The following is a 22,487-nucleotide window of genomic DNA, read 5'->3' as shown; positions in this document are numbered from 1 at the left end:
TACTTTAAGTAGGATTAAGCCCAAGGGTTGCAAAATTCCAGTAACTTTCCCAAAATGGCCAGGTTTTCCAGAAATCCTGGTTGGAGGATTCCCAGATGTCCTGCTTATTCCCTCCTGATACCTGAAAAAGTCCAACCTGGATCTGAAAAACATGGCAATTTTGGGGAAATTACCAGAATTCTGCAGACCTAGCCCATATAATGTACAATATGTTATCCTGATCACTTTTATCTCTTTGATTCAGGTGACTTCCTGGGATAAGCAACTCGTGTTGGTAGGATTCACACACTGCGTGTTTCAGTATGTGTGTGTGTGTGAGCACTTTGGCCTGAGTGTGTGTGTGAACTGCTGTGTGTTAATGAGTTGTGTACACATTCTCACTCTAACCCCCGTTAGTTAAGTGTGGAAAACCATAGTGTAGTAGGATGTTCTCTCACTCTCTATGTTCGCTCTCGCTCGCGCTCTCACAGCTTTTTAGAGTGGCAGGGCTTGGTTTGTCCTGATATGGCTGTAGCCTTTGTAACAGTGTCTGTCATTGTGGAGGCTACAATTGTATCAGGGTAGGGGCGTGGGATGTTTTCCAACGTTGGGAGGGGTTTGCTTTACCATTGATGGCTTCTCCCGCTTACCATTCCTCAGGTGTAGCTAGGACCTTCAAACATGCTACAGTACTGTACATAATGTTTGGTGTGTTAAACTGACACTGCTGATCAAGATCCAGATCCTGTATTAACTCAAATTTACTAAACCAAAGACTTAAAGGGGAAGTTCAGTATTTTGCAACTTAATTTGAGATGGTTCCTCACCTTGAAAGTAGTCTATGGGCCAAGAGAAACTAATCCATGGTTCAGTTTTCTTTAAACAGCCACTACAAACTTAAGCAGACTTTAGCCACTGCTAGCTACTTTCAGGGCGAGGAACCATCTAACATTAAGTTGGTAAAATACTACACTTCCCCTTTAAGACATTGAGCGTCCAAGTATTTCTAATACATTTTCCTTCATTCAATCATTTCACATTTTGCTATTTCTACTTCCAAATGGGACTGGATGGTTTGGTTTGCAGCTGCTGATGTTGTTGGGCTAAGGCTTCCCTTGCAGGTTACTGGGTCTGTTCAGGACCAAGCCTCTCCTTTTCCCCCCTCAGCCCCCTGCCTATTAGGAACTGTATCGCTGGTGTTGCCGGGCAGATTAGCCACGCTTTCTCTCTCTAACCTCTCTCAAAGCAGAGCTTGCTCTTACTGGCCACAGCTCTGACATTGGGGAAAACTGTTGTCACTATGATTCACTGAAAGGTGAACCTAGGTTTAGTCTCCGGGGTGTCATGTTGATATTGGTTTCTCTGTGCCCGCCAGTGCCCGCTGAGGTGCCCACTGCCACCTCGGCGCTGGAGGAGATGGCCCTCTACAGCAACAAGCGCAAGCTGAGGCAGGGCCGCCGCAGCCTGGAGACCGCCGTGCCCACATAACACCTCGCACACACCTATCGCAGGAGACTCGGGTGTGACACACAGAGATGGCGCTGAGTCACTATACACTACACACACTCACAAATTTGGGAGATGCATCCCATGTAACCACTGCAGAGACTATGATGCTGATAATCAACAAACACACACACACCATGTCATATCCTGCGTGCCAGTCTTGCCTTGACAGTCTGAGGATGAGTTGGCATGAACACAAGGCCCAATGTTCCCGATGCCAGGGAGGAGGAGGAGGGCCGGTGAGGCTAGCGTTACGCTTCAAAAAGTTTTCCTTTTTATTTGGGTTATTTTTCTTCAGTTTGCGTTTTAGAAGCTGAATTATATTAACAGGCGACTTATATGTTTTTATTTTTGCGCCTCTGATTTTTGCAGTTTTAAAAGAAAAATGTGTTCTGGAAGAGAGAGGAAAAAAATATGAAATGTCTGGCTGTAATACTAACTTTTCAGATGCTATTTTGGAGGTTTTCAGTGAATAGATTGTGAAATGTCAGGGATTTTAGTGGGCTTCGGGGAGGGGGAGTGTATATATTGTAGGAGGGGGGAACATACTGCTACCTTCACTGCCACATGTGTGCAAGGCATTTTAAACACTACGTACATATCTCGACTGCACTGCCACACTGCTTAGAAAACATTTTTATATTTTTAAATAATTTATTTTGCTTGTATTTTATTACTTCAATCCAAAGCCTCCCCTGTAATACATTGTTGTTAACCTCTGTACTTTTGAGTGCTACCAAACATTGGAGCGGTGCATAGCATTTTATTTATCATAATGACATCAATGCATATAATATCATATTAATTCAAATGTACTTTTAAATACCTTGCATTATTTATAAGGATCTTATGAGGCAAGCACATTTTTTAAATCCATCCTCAACCTGCTTTTTCTTTAACAATGAATACATTTGTTTTCACTTTGTTGATGCACCGGCCTAATCCAGGTTCTGACTGTAGCATGGTACATGTACAGGCTGTCACATACTCTTGTAGGGAAACTGATCCCAGTAAAGCTTGTGATATCAGTGGACCAGAGTAAAGGATCTCTAGCTGTCCTAGACCAGGTTTATCAGATTCTGTCAGATTCCCATTCTAGAGAATGTAACTACACTGGAGAGACCATCAGACATCCATATATTGACAGAAATCAGATAAGCCTGGAGTCGTAATTCAAAATGCCTATCAATTTGGGAACATAAACTCAGTTTCAGCTTCTTCATTATTTACATTATATGGTACTTTCCCAGCCCTTTTTGGGGACATAATTTGTCAATGTGAATCTCTCATATCTTTCATATCTGGATGGTATTCCAGATTTGGCCGGTGAAGGTAGCAGGTGTTTGCTTATTTTTGTATCTGTCTTTTATTAATTTAAATCTGACACCACTGAAAATCCTTTATTATTGTGTGAATAATGTACAAAATACTAAAAGGAAAGCAAAACTTAATGGTCGGAACTGAGCCAGTCTACTAAGCCACGACCAAGCGAGTGTCTGGACAGGCTCTGGACTGGGGAGCTCTCTCTCTCGCTCTCTCTCTTTCTGCATGTATATTGGCTTTAAATGTGAGAACATGTGGAGGCAAGAGACATTTTGTTAATCCCTCTGGAAATGTATCTCATTCGACCATCATTCTCAATCTGTCTTTCCTCTGCTTTACCTGCTGCTGTCAGTGGATGTTATCTGATTGCAGAGAATCGCGTTTAATTTAATGTACTAATCAGAGCTTTCCGTGTTGCTCTCCCTGAATGAAATTCAGTTTGGTTGATAACATTTGCGAATGGCTGATCTTTTTTTTAAATTTACTGTAGTAGGTAAAACTTTCCAGACAATGGGATTCACTACATTTTTAAGGCAGAACAACTATTTGAACTTTTTTTGGTTACTCTCTTCTTGAATTCTCTTAGGGGGATGTTGTTTTCCAAACGGGTCGGAGGGGAAGGGCAGAAGTGCTGGGGTCAAGGGTTAGAGCTCATCCAAGACTGTAACTAGTGAATTTGTACAACCAAAGAAGTCTATTTTGTCGTTCAGGAACAATAAAATTTACTTTTCATTTAACAAGCTGATTCATTGCATTGCCTTTGTATTTGTAATCCGACACAACCTGCAGTGAACCTATTATTTCTCACGCAGTCAAGGGGCTTGATTAAATCCATAGCTTCTGCGTTGTAGCGCATTTGACGTTTAAAGGCAATGTTACCGTGTTCGCAGTCTGCATTCACGGTAAACGCTGCATATGGTCTGCTCAATCAGAAATTACCTTTAAAGCCAGGCACCACAGGCTGAAATTTAAAATGTGCATTACATTTTTGGTATATAAATGCATTTTACACACATTAGTATTTATGCACAATCTGCTCTGTAAGTATGGTCCTGGAGCGTCTTAACTAAATGAAACCAAAATATTTAGGCTGACTTCATCCAATGTGCAGAAAATAGCGGGATAAGCAAATATTAACATAGTTAATGAGAGTACCTAATTACCATATTTCCATACAGTTCAGAAATAGTTTTATACAAAAAAGCCACGTGTACATTCAACTTGTAAAAGTTGATTGCGATTTGATTAAGAGGGAAAACATATCGTATTAGGGTGTGGTGCCTTTCCTTAAATGTGAACCGCGCTACAATGCAGATCTTCTGTGGTATGGATTGAATCCAACATTATGGATATACTGACAAGATACGTCTCTCCGCCAAACAATGGGAGTCATTGTCCACAACGCAATTTTTTTGCTGACCAAATTCGACACTCATTGCTTGGTGGGTGAAATAAATAAAAAATGCCACCTGCTGAAGGGAGAGATTTTCCGCTGAGTTGGGCCTCTCCCTCTGATTTAAATCGAGCCCAAGGTTTCCTTATTCGATCTTGTTCTGAGGGCAGCACAAATGTGATTGGTTGAATGGTTAGAATCCAGGTGTGGTTAATGTCTTCTAATTAGCTAAATTATTAGTGGGCGGAGCCAATAGTAACAGGTGAGAGTCAAATGGGACAAATCTTGTGATGCGGCATGTTCCTAGTTTGATTGTTCAACTGTCTTTTTTCTTTCCTAACTGTTTTCTAGTTGAATAAACTAGCTTCATAAACTAGAATGCAACAGGTGAGACTAAACAGGAGAAAAGGCTGGACATGTGGCACAGGGTGTAATACGAGGGTTGCCATGCAGCAAGCCCTTGGTTGAAATCCTGGTGTGTATTTTAAGATTACTGCCATAGAAGTAAGCAATCACTTAATCACTAGTAGATCAAATTAAAAACAATGTTAGGTTGCCAGTGTGTCTTTATTCAGGACAACTACGAGGCAATAATTATTGGTGAAATGGATAGAGTCAAGCAGTTCTCCTTCAGATGACGGAGAGAATGGCAGGCAGTTTGGTTCTCCCAGAGCCCCTGGGTGTAGTTTTCTGGACTGGCGCCTGAGACATGGCCTTGCTGTAGTTCCTCTGTACAGATAGGAGACCAGAGGGCAAACAGAACACATTAATTTACTCTCTGGACGCTTCCCAAATTCCTTTATAGTGCACTGCTTTTGACCAGGGCTCTGGTCAAAAGGAGTGCAGGCAATAAGGGTGCCATTTGGGATGAAACCTCTTTGTGGGTGGGGTAACTCACAGGCTTCTAGTGTGTGTGAGACAAAACTGCTATAGTAGTACTGTATGGCTATACTGTTATATTGGTCTGTGTGCGAGTGAGTGACACTGTTACTCATTCATTACCCACAATGAGAGTGTGTGTTTGTGTGTGCGAGACCGACCCTCTGTACAGTCCTGTTCTGAGCATTGTAGAAGGAGATGGCACTGGGACTGTCTGCTAGCAGCTCATAGCGCAGACGCTCAAAGTGCTCCTGCTCATCCTCCTCCTGAGGACAAAACACCATAAGATATTAAGATTGACATTGTAACCATGAAATATCAATGACTTCTCTCCTGTTAAAACCACGGTTGTGTCCCAAATGGCACCCTATTCCCTATATAGAGCAATACTTTCGACCAGAGCCCTATGGGCTGGTCAGACTCACCAGTGCCAGTGCCTTGTACACAGGTACCAGTCCAGGCCTGATGGGTGCTCCAGATCTCAGCATGGCCTGCACCTCCTCAGGAAGCAGGAAAGACTCATTGTACCAGCTCTCAAACTCTGACACACACAAGAGACATGCTGTCAATGTGGGGCCATCACCCTGTGGCTTTCTGAGAGGTACAGCCGGTCCCAAATCCCTGCCTGCCTCTTCCCCTTGGCCCCTTTTCTCCCCTGCAGATTTGTAAGGCAGAAGCAATATATGGTGGAAACTCCACCACTGCACTGCTTAAATCTATCCAGCCCATACAGATCTGAAACGTTGAGGGGTCAGGGGGCCAAGGGGGAGGAGGGGTAGGTAGCATTTTGGGACCGGCTGGTAGAGTCCTCTTGGTTCATAATAACTTTGTCTCTGTCTATTCAGAATCAGTCAAGGAACAACTGTCTTCTCCCATGATACAAGATTGCAGTCAGTGTGGAGAACGGAAGTAGTGGGTGTGATGCCAGAGTTTGAATGCTCACCGGTCAGTAGGCGCGTCCTGCATTGGTCCACTAGGTGCTGGCAGTAGCTGACCTCTGCCTTGGTGCCGCACAGCTCCTCGTACTGCTGCCGGTACTGAGTCTTCAACTCCCTCAGACGCAGGACCAGAGACAGCTCTGCCTCGTCCAGCACTGGAACCCCTTCCGCACTTACAAACTGACCTAGGAGGAGACACACACACACACAAGATACAAATATAGCTACAGCAATCAAATGAATTGACCTTTTTTCTGATTGGCATGTGTTTCCAATGATCAACTACTTTAATGCCAATGGCGTGTGAGCTTCCATAGTAAATTCTAGCCCCTTCATCCTTAAGAGTCTATTGACTCGTGCGTCAATCTAAGTAACATAATACAAAAATCCCCATCAAAATCCGTCAGTTTAAGCTAGATATATCCTTCCGCATCTGCGGTGGAAGGTGGCCGAGCTGCAGCAGTGTTTGTCAGACCATGAAACATCCCGAAAATTGATCTTCTCACGGTTTGGCCTACTTTCCACTGTGGAAAGGGGAGCCTCTCACCAACACGACCCACACAAACGAATGGAAGTATGGAGGTAGTTTTGTGCCAACAAAAATAAGGGGTTAGATATAAGACAGACACTTCAAAACCTTATTCCTTATGATTTATTTTTTGACTGTCTTTTTTGCTATTTATGAATGTGTTTCTATGGGCTATAGTAGTAAAAAACCACCAATGTTTCGACATCACTGTGCCTTCTTCAGGATCCTAAAATTCAAAATCAATAGCTAAATGATCCATGGTATGACCATCTTAAAACAATTCCATGTGTTAGCTTAGTAGATCCCCCCCAGTCATCTCTACTTTGGCAAAATGTTAAATGTTCACGTCAAACCACACCACATTTTGGAGTGTATACCACCGTTACATTTTTCATGCGGCTGACAGGTGATAATGATAAATTATGGCGTAATAGCTTACAGTTGTTTTACTGGACTGTACCGGCTTACGTTCACCCCTGTTTGTATTTGAGTATTTCCAAAAGTACATGCCTATACTTTCCAAGTGTATTTCCAAATACATTCTAATATTCAAGTATTTTTGTGTGTGTGTGTGTATATATATATATATATATATATACACACACACACAGTAGCAGTCAAAAGTTTGGACACACCTACTCATTCAAGGGTTTTTCTTTATTTTTACTATTTTCTACATTGTAGAATAATAGTGAAGACATCAAAACTATGAAATAACACATATGGAATCATGTAGAAACCAAAAAAAAAGTGTTAAACAAATCAAAATATATTTTATATTTGAGATTCTTCAAAGTAGCCACCCTTTGCCTTGATGACAGCTTTGCACACTCTTGGCATTCTCTCAACTAGCTTCATGAGGTAATCACCTGGAATGCATTTCAATTAACAGGTGTGCCTTGTTAAAAGTTAATTTGTGGAATTTCTTTCCTTCTTAATGCGTTTGAGACAATCAGTTGTGTTGTGACAAGGTAGGGGTGGTATTCAGAAGATGGCCTTTTACCAAATAGGCTAAGTCCATATTATGGCAAGAACAGCACAAATAAGCAAAGAGAAACGACAGTCCATCATTACTTTAAGACATGAAGGTCAGTCAATCCGAACATTTCAAGAACTTTGAAAGATTCTTCAACTGCAGTCGCAAAAACCATCAAGCGCTATGATGAAACTGACTCTCATGAGGACCGCCACAGGAAAGGAAGACCCAGAGTTACCTCTGCTGCAGAGGATAAGTTCATTAGAGTTAACTGCACCTCAGAAAGCAGCCCAAATAAATGCTTCACAGAGTTCAAGTAACAGACACATCTCAACATCAACTGTTCAGAGGAGACTGCGTGAGGGATATGGAGAGACATGAGTCTTTCACTTATGCCGACAGGTGTTTCGGTGAGGCTGGGTAAGAGGCTGTTATTAATTGCCAGTCCCACACCGTGCTGATGTTGTCCACCCAGAGGGTAACCTTTCCAGAAGAAGGTGTAGCCTTCTCCCTCCTCTTTCAGGGAACCTTCATCCAGGAACCTGGTCTCACTCAGGGCAGCAATGTCAATGTTGTAGCACCTTAGTTCTGCAGCAATCAGAGCTGTTCTCCGATGGGGTCTATCGTTATTGTCGTCAGTGTCCAAAAGAGTTCTGTCAGAGAGCGTGTCAGTATGACAGAAACGCCCCTCTTTACCAGAGTGCATAAAAGATTGAGATAAGAATTATCAGACTAGACGGACCTCAAGCTGCAGCTTTTGTCCATATTGGTCCGGACCCTGAAATCAACATGAGGTGAAGACGACAAAGTTGCCTCCATTAACAATCAATGTTACGGCTGAGTAGCTGTTCTAATTACTGTATCTAAGAAGGTGAATTTAAGTGGGACCATCCTGTTACTCTCTTCAAGCCATCGTCTACTACACTGCTCTCATCCCCCCACAGGGGATCATCGACAAGGACAAGTCCTCAGAAGACCACTTCCAGAACAAGTGAAAGTAAACAGACTCCCGAGTGGCGCAGTGGTCTAAGGCAGTGCTAGCTGTGCCACTAGAGATCCTGGTTCGAGTCCAGGCTCTGTCGCAGCCGGCCGCAACCGGGAGACCCATGGGCGGCGCACAATTGGTCCAGCGTCGTCCAAGGTAGGGGAGGGTTTGGCCGACAGGGATGTGTGTTCGTTTCCCACGGGGGGCCAGTATGAAGAAAAACAAACAAACAAAAAAAAAAAGGATGCATTCACTAACTGTAAGTCGCTCTGGATAAGAGCGTCTGCTAAATGACTAAAATGTAAATGTAAATGTAACTAAGAAGAAGGACATTGTGACCTCTTGTGGACAACCTGAGCCTTACATCTAAAAGGCCATCTGAAAGAGAAGGCCCTATCGACCCCTTCCCACGAAGGCCTGGGTCCAACAGAGATACAGTGGGGGAAAAAAGTATTTAGTCAGCCACCAATTGTGCAAGTTCTCCCACTTAAAAAGATGAGAGAGGCCTGTAATTTTCATCATAGGTACACGTCAACTATGACAGACAAATTGAGAGAAAAAATTCCAGAAAATCACATTGTAGGATTTTTTATGAATTTATTTGCAAATTATGGTGGAAAATAAGTATTTGGTCACCTACAAACAAGCAAGATTTCTGGCTCTCACAGACCTGTAACTTCTTATTTAAGAGGCTCCTCTGTCCTCCACTCGTTACCTGTATTAATGGCACCTGTTTGAACTTGTTATCAGTATAAAAGACACCTGTCCACAACCTCAAACAGTCACACTCCAAACTCCACTATGGCCAAGACCAAAGAGCTGTCAAAGGACACCAGAAACAAAATTGTAGACCTGCACCAGGCTGGGAAGACTGAATCTGCTGTAGGTAAGCAGCTTGGTTTGAAGAAATCAACTGTGGGAGCAATTATTAGGAAATGGAAGACAAACAAGACCACTGATAATATCCCTCGATCTGGGGCTCCACGCAAGATCTCACCCCGTGGGGTCAAAATGATCACAAGAACGGTGAGCAAAAATCCCAGAACCACACGGGGGGACCTAGTGAATGACCTGCAGAGAGCTGGGACCAAAGTAACAAAGCCTACCATCAGTAACACACTACGCCGCCAGGGACTCAAATCCTGCAGTGCCAGGCGTGTCCCCATGCTTAAGCCAGTACATGTCCAGGCCCGTCTGAAGTTTGCTAGAGTTCAGAAGAGGATTGGGAGAATGTCATATGGTCAGATGAAACCAAAATATAACTTTTTGGTAAAAACTCAACTCGTCGTGTTTGGAGGACAAAGAATGCTGAGTTGCATCCAAAGAACACCATACCTACTGTGAAGCATGGTGGTGGAAACATCATGCTTTGGGGCTGTTTTTCTGCAAAGGGACCAGGACGACTGATCCGTGTAAAAGAAAGAATGAATGGGGCCATGTATCGTGAGATTTTGAGTGAAAACCTCCTTCCATCAGCAAGGGCATTGAAGATGAAACGTGGCTGGGTCTTTCAGCATGACAATGATCCCAAACACACCGCCCGGGCAACGAAGGAGTGGCTTGGTAAGAAGCATTTCAAGGTCCTGGAGTGGCCTAGCCAGTCTCCAGATCTCAACCCCATAGAAAATCTTTGGAGGGAGTTGAAAGCCCCAAAACATCACTGCTCTAGAGGAGATCTGCATGGAGGAATGGGCCAAAATACCAGCAACAGTGTGTGAAAACCTTGTGAAGACTTACAGAAAACGTTTGACCTGTGTCATTGCCAACAAAGGGTACCGTATATAACAAAGTATTGAGAAACGTTTGTTATTGACCAAATACTTATTTTCCACCATAATTTGCAAATAAATTCATTAAAAATCCTACAATGTGATTTTCTGGATATTTTTTTCTCATTTTGTCTGTCATAGTTGACATGTACCTATGATGAAAATTACAGGCCTCTCTCATCTTTTTAAGTGGGAGAACTTGCACAATTGGTGGCTGACTAAATACTTTTTTCCCCACTGTACACGACGAAGACCTCTAACACGTAAATACATGCACTGCTTTTTTTCCCCAAACGGGCGGCAGTTCCGGGCAAAGTATTAGGATTACTGTGAGCGTAGGTCCATGTGTATCCAACTGTTCTCTCTCTCTCTCTTTAACTCGCCATCTTTTGTAACAAGTGTCATATTGTGTTAGTCCGCTAGGGACCCGTTTTCATTGTATTAAGTTTCTAATCCCTACCTATACCATCTACGTGTTTGTATCTTGTGTTATCATTTTTAATTAGGTAGTAAATAAATAATTAAATCAATGTGTGTGGTAAGGAATGATCAGTAAGACCCGGGTTCGTGCAGACTTAAAGCGTCTACGACTTTCAGAATGAGACTGATATGAGGTCAATTATGAATAAATGACTATTAAATGATAAGAGATATCTAGATAGCTTTAGAGTTAATTCGGTAAACGGTAACCCGTTAAACAACTTTTCCCGTGGTGCCCCAAATTCCTAATGAGTTAATTGTTACATGATTAATTTAATCTAGTAACAATTAAACGTAGTAGGTAATTATTCGATAAATAATAGTCATCACAATAATGAAAGTCACGTCAGGACAGCTATAAGCGGAAACGTTCCAATAGCGGGAAAACACCATTATCAAAAGTGACCACAAATGCGATTATGCATGTAATACTTTTATTATAAAGGTGCATTTTTATGGTGAAGATTATCTTTCCCCATACATGAAACCCACGCGCTGCTTATGTATGCCAGTTAGGCTCTAAACCCCTTGTAAAGCATTTTAATGTGCTTAATTTTAAGATGTTTTTTGGCCACTTTAGTTGTGATACAAACCTTATCAAAACATATAGGCCTATGGGCTAGGCTACATGAGGTGTGCGACTATGATTAGAAAAAGTCGCAAAAAAAAGGCTGTTTCTTATGCTGGGCATCATTCACAAGTGATAGGCTAATATTGTCACCTATCAGACTATTCTTGATTTAATCTTGTCTTTACATATACTAAATAATATGTGTGAAATTGATCATGCACCTGTCTTGAAACAGGGGCAGCGGGAAAAAATACATGTAATCTATGCACTTAAATAGCGGATGGAGGAAGCTTTTCCCGTGATTAATTTTCATGCCAGCCAGGTAGGCTATACTCTTGTTGTAAAGATAAGGAATGTGCTTAATATTAGGAAAGTTTAGAAATAAATATAGTAGGCCTAACCTATAGAAAGCTGATCCTCTTCTATTTAGTAGAGGCCATCACTCTGTTTTCGCACGCAATTGCATAGCCTATAGAAATGTTGCGCAACATGAGCTCATGAGCTCTCATGAAGTGTTTGATTCGATTTTCGAAGACATTTGCATTGATGTCAGAGTGATTAGAGGGACAATAGAGTGCTGAGTACCAGGCGGTTAGCAAGTTTGGTAGGCTACTAATGACCAGCAGCAGCATCAGAGCTTGGAGAAGCCTAATTACTGTGACTAAACGGTCACGTGGAATTTGACTGCTTTCATGACTCGTGACCGCCGGTGTGGCGGTAATACAGTCACCGCAACAGCCCTAGGTGTGACACACCTACACACACAGTTTTGAGCTCCCATACCCTGGCTCTGTCTCTTGTCTCTCCACTGGCGCAGAGCGGTGCTGGTGCTGTCAATCTCTCTCTTGGCCGTGTTCACACCCTCTGTCAGCTCCCGGAGGCGGGCGCGGCGCTCCAGCAGCACCAACTTGTTCTCCTTCAGGATGCGGTTGATCTCGCTGCCCCGCTCTGCCTTGAAGTCCTCAAAGGCCTCTGCCTTAGGGGGAGGGGAGCTGGAGGGGAGAAACACTGGATCAGACATGTTGGCCCTGTGCATAGAATAACACATGTAATATGCAAGACAGATGTTGTATAAAGGGACATAGGTGTGTGTATACTCAGGCCTAAGGGGTTCCTGTGGTCCTTGAGGCTCCTGGCTCTGTGGGTCATGCTCGCGGCCCTCACGGTCTCTTTGGACCGGGTTCACAGATTCCACTGGCTTCCCTGGACCAGGACTCCTTCCTTCCACAGCCTCCTTCCTCCCCTGGCTGGACAGTCACAGTTGGGGGGTTACATTAAAAGATGGTCTTGACATTGGCTTTCAAAGAGAAGGGAGGGATTTGACAGCGATGTTACTGAGGCAGCATTAATGGACTGTCCTCAGGAGTCAGGACACTGACCTTGCTAGCTCTTTAGTCTTAATGGATTTGGTCCTGCCTGGAGACAGGGGCCGAATGTGCCTCTCTGATGGAGCCGCCACCCCCACCCCAAACCCATGGCCCTCCACCATGCCCACCGTGCCTTGGGAGCCCCGTGACTATGGCACAATGTAACAACAGAATTAGTTTAAAAACTGTATGAACAAAAACGTTTGAGCCTTGCGGCTAAATCAACGTTACGGAAAATGAGAACAGGTTTGCAATTGACCCTCCTGCTTAAACAATATAAACAAATTCACCACTGACATATGCAAGAGGTTTGAAGCAGCACCATCTTGGTGGCCACTGGTCCAGGCATCAGGCAGAGACTGACCTTGGCTGCAGTGGAGGCAGCTGTACTCTGGGCTTTCTCCACCAGGGTGTAGTTCTGACACAGCTGGGCCTTCACCTTCTGCTCCTGCTGCCTGTTCAACACACAACACTTAACACATATGCTAAACTGACCTCAACACCCATAACATAAACTGATCTTATCATTGGTTGCCTGGTGAGCGTTACTCATGCTGGCAAAGATCTAGTATTAGCTTAATCTCCCCAATCCTGACCTTTATTTTATTTTTTTATTTAACCTTTATTTAACCAGGTAAGCCAGTTGAGAACAAGTTCTCATTTACAACTGCGACCTGGCCAAGATAAAGCAAAGCAGTGCGATAAAAACAACACAGAGTTACATATGGGGTAAAAAAACAAAGTCAAAAAATACAACAGAAAATATATATACAGTGTGTGCAAATGTAGCAAGTTATGGAGGTAAGGCAATAAATAGGCTATAGTGCAAAATAATTACAATTAGTATTAACACTGGAATGATAGATGTGCAAGAGATTATGTGCAAATAGAGATACTGGGGTGCAAAAGAGCAAAATAAATAACAATATAGGGATGAGGTAGTTGGGTGGGCTAATTTCAGATGGGCTGTGTATAGGTGCAGTGATCGGTAAGGTGCTCTGACAACTGATGCTTAAAGTTAGTGAGGGAGATAAGAGTCTCCAGCTTCAGAGATTTTTGCAATTCGTTCCAGTCATTGGCAGCAGAGAACTGGAAGGAATGGCGGCCAAAGGAGGTGTTGGTTTTGGGGATGACCAGTGAGATATACCTGCTGGAGCGCAGACTACGGGTGGGTGCTGCTATGGTGACCAATGAGCTAAGATAAGGCGGGGATTTGCCTAGCAGTGATAACCATTAGTGGGAAATATGTCAAATTGTCCTTAGATCAGCATCTAGGGGTAACTTCAACCAACTCAATTACTCACTGCATAGCCTGCTTGAACTGGGCAAACACTTCCTGGATCTGCCTGATGCTCACAATCTGTGGAGAGAAGTCAGACATGGGGGAGATAAAACAGTATGAAATCACCCATGCAAGAAGTTAGCTCTATGACATTGCATTGATTCATCGACACTCCCTCCACTACTGCCTTTCTGAACTGCCTCAGCACCCTATCAACTGTAGAAGATCATCGTCTAAGTCAAGACATGCCACTGCCAGAACCCTAAACAGAGGGATACAATTTTAGTGCCTTATAACCATATGTGGTGTGGCCATCTCCGCCATGTTACCTACAGTGGAAGTCGGAAGTTTACATACACCTTAGCCAAATACATTTAAACTCAGTTTTCACAATTCCTGACATTTAATCCTAGTAAAAATTCCCTGTCTCAGGTCAGTTAGGATCACCACTTTATTTTAAGAATGTGAAATGTCAGAATAATAGTAGAGAGAATTATTTATTTCAGCTTTGATTTCTTTCATCACGTTCCCAGTGGGTCAGAAGTTTACATACACTCAATTAGTATTTGGTAGCATTGCCTTTAAATTGTTTAACTTGGGTCAAATGTTTCGGGTAGCCTTCCACAAGCTTCCCACAATAAGTTGGGTGAATATTGGCCCATTCCTCCTGACAGAGCTGGTGGAACTGAGTCAGGTTTGTAGGCCTCCTTGCTTGCACATGTTTTTTCAGTTCTGCCCACACATTTTATATTGGATTGAGGTCAGGGCTTTGTGATGGCCACTCCAATACCTTGACTTTGTTGTCCTTAAGCCATTTTTCCACAACTTTGAAAGTATGCTTGGGGTCATTGTCCATTTGGAAGACCCATTTGCGACCAAGCTTTAACTTCCTGTCTTGAGATGTTGCTTCAATATATCCACATAATTGATGCCATCTATTTTGTGAAGTGCACCAGTCCCTCCTGCAGCAAAGCACCCCCACAGCATGATGCTGCCACTCCCGTGCTTCACGGTTGGGATGGTGTTCTTCGGCTTGCAAGCAACCACCTTTTTCCTCCAAACATAACGATGGTCATTATGGCCAAACAGTTCTATTTTTGTTTCATCAGACCAAAGGATAATTCTCCAAAAAGTATGATTTTTGTCCCCATGTGCAGTTGCAAACCGTAGTCTGGCTTTTTTATGGTGGTTTTGGAGCAGTGGCTTCTTCCTTGCTGAGCGGCCTTTCAGGTTATGTCGATATAGGACTTGTTTTACTGTGGACATAGATACTTTTGTACCTGTTTCCTCCAGCATCTTCACAAGGTCCTTTGCTGTTATTCTGGGATTGATTTTTTTGCACCAAAGTACGTTCATCTCTAGGAGACAGAATGCGTCTCCTTCCTGAGTGTTGTGACGGCTGCGTGGTCCCATGGTGTTTATACTTGCTTACTATTGTTTGTACAGATGAATGTGGTACCTTCAGGCGTTTGGATATTGCTCCCAAGGATGAACCAGACTTGTGGAGGTCTAACATTTTTTTTCTGAGGTCTTGCCTGATTTCTTTTGATTTTCCCATGATGTCAAGCAAAGAGGCACTGAGTTTGAAGGTAGGCCTTGACATACACCCACAGGTACACCTCCAATTGACTCAAATTATGTCAATTAGCCTATCAGAAGCTTCTAAAGCCATGACATCATTTTCTGGAATTTTCCAAGCTGTTTAAAGCCACAGTCAACTTAGTGTATGTAAACTTCTGACCCACTGGAATTGTGATACAGTGAATTATAAGTGAAATAATATGTCTGTAAACAATTGTTGGAAAAATTACTTGTGTCATGCACAAAATAGATGTCCTAAATGACTTGCCAAAACTATAGTTTGTTAACAAGAAATGTGTGGAGTGGTTGAAAAACGATTTTTAATGACTCCAACCTAAGTGTATGTAAACTTCCGACTTCAACTGTATGTGACCCACTTGTTGTGTGTATGTACTGACATGTATGTGTAACTGATAGATACACACACACACACTACATCTTAGTGTTAAATATATGTAAATTGTAAAGTATTTTGTCTCTAATGTATTTTTCGTTATGTGTCGGACCCCAGTAAGACTAGTTGTCGCCATTGGCGGGGATCCTAGTAAATCAAATAAAAAATCCATCTCTCTACTCATAGAGAATGTTAGTCTCAGGGGGTTCTCACATTGATCTCGTCCAGGCTGCCCTCCAGATACCTCTGCACCTGACTCTGGATCTCTGCAACCTGGGTCTCTGACAGCGTGTCGTAGGACATGCCCATGCGGTTAGCCTGCACACCAGCACACAATCACATACTCCGGTCGTATTCTCTAGTAAAACCATAGCCTGGGTCTAAGACCGGTTTGTGTTGTCTCAACAAACAAATCTGGGACTCAGGCTAGTAAAAACCAAGCAATACTTAATACTTCAACATTGAACTCTTCTTTCCTTCCTTCCTTGAGGTTACTCACCAGTGTGTTGTGAATGCACAGCTCCTGTTTCAGCAGCTGGATCTCCTTCTCCAGCTTCCTGACCTGGAGCTGCACAAAACAACACACATCCAATCAGACCTGGAGCTGCACAAAACAACACACACATCCAATCAGATACCATTCAACCCTGGCTAATCACTGCACAGGTCTTGCTCCATAACAATACAGTTATCAATACAATGCCAGTCCTTCAGTTACTGCAATGCTGTTCATCTGTAGGGAGTGTTATCGTCAAGGTATAACCTTTACAGAAACAATCCTACAGGATTCCTCCAAGGTAAAAATGGTATTTGAAACAGGTTTTCAAAGGAATATAATCAATGGACAAAACAGTCAATAAGATATAGAGTTATAGTAATGAATACGCTTTCATAATCCAAATGTGTTCTGGTGTGTGAAGTTGAGGTATAATAATCTCACCACAGGGTCGGTGTGTTCGTTGACGGCAGGGGCCATCTGTACACACTTCATCCTGCTGGCGAAGCGCAGTGTGGACAGCTACAGTAGAGACAGAGCAGATCACACATCACAGGTCTCTACTTTACTATAGGAAACTACACTTAACTAGGACTACAGGAAGAAGCAGTTCTCACATAGCTCCATACTTACTGTCTCTTCTATCTGAGAAGCCTCTCCATAGATGTTGGCCACCAGCACTGTGTTGCAGTTCCCACCTATAGAGAGGAGAGCGGATTATATTGATCTTATGACTACCACTCCCAGACAGTCCCAAAAATTGCTCTTGCTAAGAAGCTGTCTGTGTTTTATTTTGACCATTTTGATTGAAAACAATCACAATAAAGTACTTAATTGTTACCCAGAAATGATTTGATATTGAGATAAAAATGGCTGCATTGGACCTTTAAATGACTTGGACCACAAATTGATAACTTGACCAGGGTTGGTGACCATTTCTCTTGTCTCTGTATTGATTTGGCTTTGGTGGATGTGGTACCAATGTCCTCAGCCAACACTCAAAAACTATTGAACCCTTTGACAGAGACAGTATTTCCTTCTGGTACTGATCTCCTAACCCCCAGACTCTGTGGGTTTGGCTCACCTAATGAGTCCTTGAGGGCGTGGGTGAGTTTGGTCTGTCTGAAGGGGACGTGGTCCCTGCGTCGGTCTGCCAGGGCTAGGATGGCCTGCTCCAGGAACAACAGGGACTTGTTGATGTACATGGCCTCCTTCAGCACCTGGCCCTCAGACTGGTCACAGAGAGGAGAACACAGTTGGACATGGGGGTTAGCGCTAAGAACTGTCAGGAACTGGCGGCTTTTGTCTTGAAAACTTGAAATCCACTCATTGCAATACAATACATAGACTGTAAAAATTACACTATATGAGAAAAAGTCAGGTATGATGACACTTTGAAACTCACTCCGGTTTTGCCCAGCCTTTCTGACCCGGCTAAGTCCACCAGATTCAGCTTGGAAGTGACATACTTTGCATCAGACAGAGTACGGGAGCGAGACTGTAAAACACAAATTGATAACATAAATTGACACATTACAGAACTATAGAATGGCTGCCACACAGTACACATTGCAATATATTGTGTTTTTATACATTTACATTTACATCATTTAGCAGACGCTCTTATACAAGACAACATTATACAATACTGTCCATTAATGAGGCTGGTGAAAATGCAGTAAAGCAGTGAGGTGTGTCTAAGCCATCCTTACCTCAATGTGGACAGTGAGAATGCAGTGAGATCTGGAGGAGTTCTTGTTCAGGGCATGAGCTCCGATGATGCGATGCATCTCTCCCTGAATGTAGCGCAAAGACCAAAATGGTCACTTCAGCCACGCTCAAGGTCCTAAACGATATTATAACCGCGACCGATAATAGACAGTACTGTGCAGCCATTTTCATTGACCTGGCCAAGGCTTTCGACTCTGTCAACCACCGCATTCTTATTGGCAGACTAAATAGCCTTGGTTTCTCAAATGACTGCCTCGCCTGGTTCACCAATTACTTCTCAGATAGAGTTCAATGTGTCAAATCGGAGGGCCTGTTGTCTGGACCTATGGCAGTCTCTATGGGGGTGCCACAGGGTTCAATTCTTGGGCCGACTCTTTTCTCTGTGTATATCAATGACGTCGCTCTTGCTGCTGGTGACTCTCAGATCCACCTCTACGCAGACGACACCATTTTGTATACATCTGGCCCTTCATTGGACACTGTGTTAACAAACCTCCAAACGAGCTTCAATGCCATACAACACTCCTTCAGTAGCCTCCAACTGCTCTTAAACACTAGTAAAACTAAATGCATGCTCTTCAACCGAACGCTGCTTGCACCCGCCCACCCGACTAGAATCACTACTCTCGACGGGTCTGACCTAGAGTATGTGGACAACTACAAATATCTAGGTGTCTGGTTAGACTGTAAACTCTCCTTCCAGACTCACATTAAGAATCTCCAATCCAAAGTTAAATCTAGAATCGGTTTCCTATTTCGCAACAAAGCCTCCTTCACTCATGCTGCCAAACATGCCCTCGTAAAACTGACTATCCTACCGATCCTTGACTTCGGCGATGTCATTTACAAAATAGCCTCCAACACTCTACTCAGCAAATTGGATGTAGTCTATCACAGTGCCATCCGTTTTGTCTCCAAAGCCCCATATACTACCCACCACTGTGACCTGTACGCTCTTGTTGGCTGGTCCTCACTACATATTCGTCGCCAAACCCACTGGCTCCAGGCCATCTATAAATCACTGCTAGGCAAATCCCCGCCTTATCTTAGCTCATTGGTCACCATAGCAACACCCACCCGTAGTCTGCGCTCCAGCAGGTATATCTCACTGGTCATCCCCAAAGCCAACACCTCCTTTGGCCATCATTCCTTCCAGTTCTCTGCTGCCAATGACTGGAACAAATTGCAAAAATCTCTGAAGCTGGAGACACTTATCTCCCTCACTAACTTTAAGCATCAGTTGTCAGAGCACCTGTACACAGCCCATCTGAAATTAGCCCGCCCAACTACCTCATCCCTATATTGTTATTTATTTTGCTCATTTGTACCCCAGTATCTCTATTTGCACATCATCTCTTGCACATCTATCATTCCAGTGTTAATACTAATTGTAATTATTTTGCACTATAGCCTATTTATTGCCTTACCTCCATAACTTGCTACATTTGCACACACTGTATATATATGTATTTCTGTTGTATTTTTTACTTTGTTTTGTTTTACCCCATATGTAACTCTGTGTTGTTGTTTTTATCGCAATGCTTTGCTTTATCTTGGCCAGGTCGCAGTTGTAAATGAGAACTTGTTCTCAACTGGTTTACCTGGTTAAATAAAGGTGAAATAAATAAAATAAAATAAAAAAGAAGACCTTTCGTCACACAAATATCCATCACCTGTCCAGATGTACAACACTTCAGATGCACAACATATATTTACATACAGGTATTTAACACTCACCTCAAAGAGCAGGTTAAGGGCCTCCTCCTCGCTGTGGACGGGGTGCAGGGACAGCCCCCTGACTGATACCCCTCCCCCTGCCTCCTCCACCACCACCATGCCCCCTGGCCCTACCCTTGGGCAACCCCGTACAGATGCCAGCAGATCCACCAGAGTCTCATTGTAGATCTCCAGGAAGGACAAGTGGACACTGAAGGTGTGGTCCAAACGCTGCTCCACCTCATGGAACACCTGATCAGAGAGACCAGGGAGAGAAGAACAGAAAATGTGTGTGGAGACTGAGAGCCATTCACTTTGGTGCATTAGACTAGGGCAGGGAAAACAACTGGTAGCCAATGTAATCCAGGGTTGAATGACTTCTAGTGCGCCAGGTGACGTAAATTGTCGGTAAGTGTCGGGTGATGTAAATTGTCCTGGTCTACCTCCTGTAGGGCCCGAGGAATGATCCCTCTCTGTTTGTAACTCTCTGTGGCTCCAGTCATGGTGTACGTCTTTCCTGCCCCCGTCTGCCCAAAACACATCACAGTGCCTAAGAGAAAAACAAGCAAGATTTGGGGGGAAAGGTTTCACCTCAGGTTTTTGGTTGCATGGCAGAACTAACTACCTAGCCTGTTTACCCACCTGACTGTTTCTACATTCAACATGAGCTACATTCTTGCATTGCCATTGGCTTTGAGCAGAATCAGACTGGTATACAAGCAAATTATGACCATGGTAGTGTAAAACATGGGGACAGAGTTAGCCTACCGTTGTACCCCTCCAGGGCTCCCAGCACCACCCCTCGCCCAACGCGGCCATATACCTCCTCCTGGGACACATCATGCAGCACCCCGTCCAGCCGGAACGACCAGGAGCTCAGCTGGTTGTTCACCACTCCCTTCCTGGAGTCCTTCCTCTGGTGGACACTCACTGTCTGAGAGAAGATCATCACACAGATAGCCATGTTGAAGCAATTATAAGAATCTGCTCATCAGCTCCTTCAACAAACTAACCTGTTTAGGGTTAATGATGTGGTTTGAGATCAATATGATATCATATGTCTCATTTATGCATATTGCTGTGCTATTTTAAATGAAATACAGAATCTGTAATTTCAACAACCTATAACCTAAACCTTGCCACATTGTATGGTAAGATTCGTTAAGTTACTCACCACTCTCAAATTCAGAGTTAAAAATGTCACGTTTACATAATGCAAATGACATTGGGTGGGAAACTGCAGCATTACACTGTAAAACATACCTGTCCGTCAGGTAGGTATTGAATGAGCTCTTGAGCAAAATTTGCAGTCGGTCGGCTTCGAATAAACACCCTCACTTCACTGCCGACATGGGCAATCATCATGGCATTTCTAGAACGATAAAAACAGGTCCAAAGCAAAAGTAATGCATGTTGTGGACCACATAGCTAAGTTAGCTAGCTACTGTTAGCTAGCAACTTAAGAACTTTGGCAAAAACATATTTACTTACCCGTATTTTTTGCTAATTTGTAAACATCAAACGTGTTTTTCTAGCTAGTAAATTAATCAGCTGTTTAGTGGCTTGTATCCACGAAATCAACATGTTCCCATATGTTGACGTCTATTGTCATGGAAACGGTGGGCGTGTTTGTGGGATCCTGCGTGGGAGACACATAAAATGAATGAGTAGAATAGTCCGGGCCTGAGCGTCAAAATATTAAACGTGTCAACTCCAGTACCTGGAATTTGCACAAATTCAAGTTTTCTAGATTCAAATCCATTTAATTACAAATATGTTTTTTTTCTTCAATTACACTTCAGACAGTCGAAATTCCAATTCCATTCCAAAAAGGATGGTTTTCTTTTTTAATTCCAATTAAATTCTAATTCAGATAGTATACATTCCAATTCAATTCGAATTCCATTCCAAGGATGGTTATTTTTCAATTCCAAATCAGAAAGTCTAAATTCCAATTCAATTTATTTTAAAGATTGCTGCAATTCAAATTCAATTCCAAGTAAATTGGAATTACACATTTAATTGGAATTGACCCCAACCCTGGAATCCAGTCTATTTCCGCCATTGCATGTACATGTTCCACATCATCAGACATGATATCACAGCCTACTTGCCATTTCCCACAGTTAGGAAACCTCACCATATCAGTCAAGCCACAGAGGCTACACTGTTTAAACACAAACCTGTAAAGGCAGGTACAGTGGGGTCCAAAATTATCGACACCCTTGATAAAGATTAGCAAAAATGACTGTATAAAATAAATAATTCAAATAGTGAGCTATATTGTATGCTCCAAAAAATTGGGAAATTATATTATTTTATACTAATACAATTACTCAGAGAAATAGATTTTGTTTAACAAGTAATACTTTTTTTCTCAAAAAGGTAGGGGTCAAAATGATTGACACCCCTGTTTTCAATACCTTTCAATGCCTCACCTTGCGAGGATAATGGCATTGAGCCTTTTTCTGAAATGTTTTATGAGTAGGATGTTTATGAGCTTACTTGTAAGTAAGCATTTCACTGTAAGGTCTACAATTGTTGTATTCGGCGCATCTGACAAATAAAATGTGATTTGATTTGATTTGGGAG

At 42.9% G+C, this 22,487-nt stretch overlaps 2 protein-coding genes across 4 annotated transcripts in view; one reads left to right on the top strand and one right to left on the bottom strand.

Annotated features, from left to right (window-relative positions):
• The window catches only part of LOC121569915 (protein scribble homolog), a 120,171-nt gene extending 116,618 nt beyond the window's left edge, over positions 1–3,553 (top strand). Inside the window, 1 exon segment of the mRNA XM_045221179.1 lies at positions 1,355–3,553. Coding sequence (XP_045077114.1) covers positions 1,355–1,467 — 113 coding nt within the window. The 3' untranslated portion in view covers positions 1,468–3,553.
• Positions 3,554–4,749: 1,196 nt separating this feature from the next.
• kif9 (kinesin family member 9) lies at positions 4,750–21,514 on the bottom strand. Of its 3 annotated transcripts, XM_041882097.2 has the most exons (21): positions 21,387–21,514; positions 21,159–21,267; positions 20,664–20,829; positions 20,339–20,445; positions 19,917–20,147; positions 18,161–18,244; positions 17,854–17,946; positions 17,533–17,680; positions 17,082–17,146; positions 16,893–16,970; positions 16,452–16,520; positions 16,166–16,270; positions 14,000–14,055; positions 13,060–13,150; positions 12,708–12,844; positions 12,426–12,575; positions 12,112–12,320; positions 6,024–6,203; positions 5,506–5,621; positions 5,242–5,346; positions 4,750–4,930 (listed from the first exon to the last, which is right to left on the bottom strand). In XM_041882097.2, exons 2-21 carry the CDS (start codon positions 21,258–21,260, stop codon positions 4,832–4,834), a joined length of 2,391 nt encoding a protein of 796 aa, XP_041738031.1. In that variant the 5' UTR covers positions 21,261–21,267; positions 21,387–21,514; the 3' UTR covers positions 4,750–4,831. The 3 variants fall into 3 exon arrangements, with proteins under 3 accessions (XP_041738031.1, XP_041738033.1, XP_041738032.1); XM_041882099.2 differs by lacking the exon at positions 16,166–16,270; XM_041882098.2 differs by lacking the exon at positions 18,161–18,244.
• Between the last annotated feature and the right edge of the window lie 973 nt (positions 21,515–22,487).

The sequence above is a fragment of the Coregonus clupeaformis genome, chromosome 7, assembly GCF_020615455.1.
Source record: "Coregonus clupeaformis isolate EN_2021a chromosome 7, ASM2061545v1, whole genome shotgun sequence".
Lineage (NCBI taxonomy): Eukaryota > Metazoa > Chordata > Actinopteri > Salmoniformes > Salmonidae > Coregonus > Coregonus clupeaformis.
The sequence above is the reverse complement of the archived record's forward strand: the minus strand, read 5'-3'. Positions and strand labels throughout refer to the sequence as shown.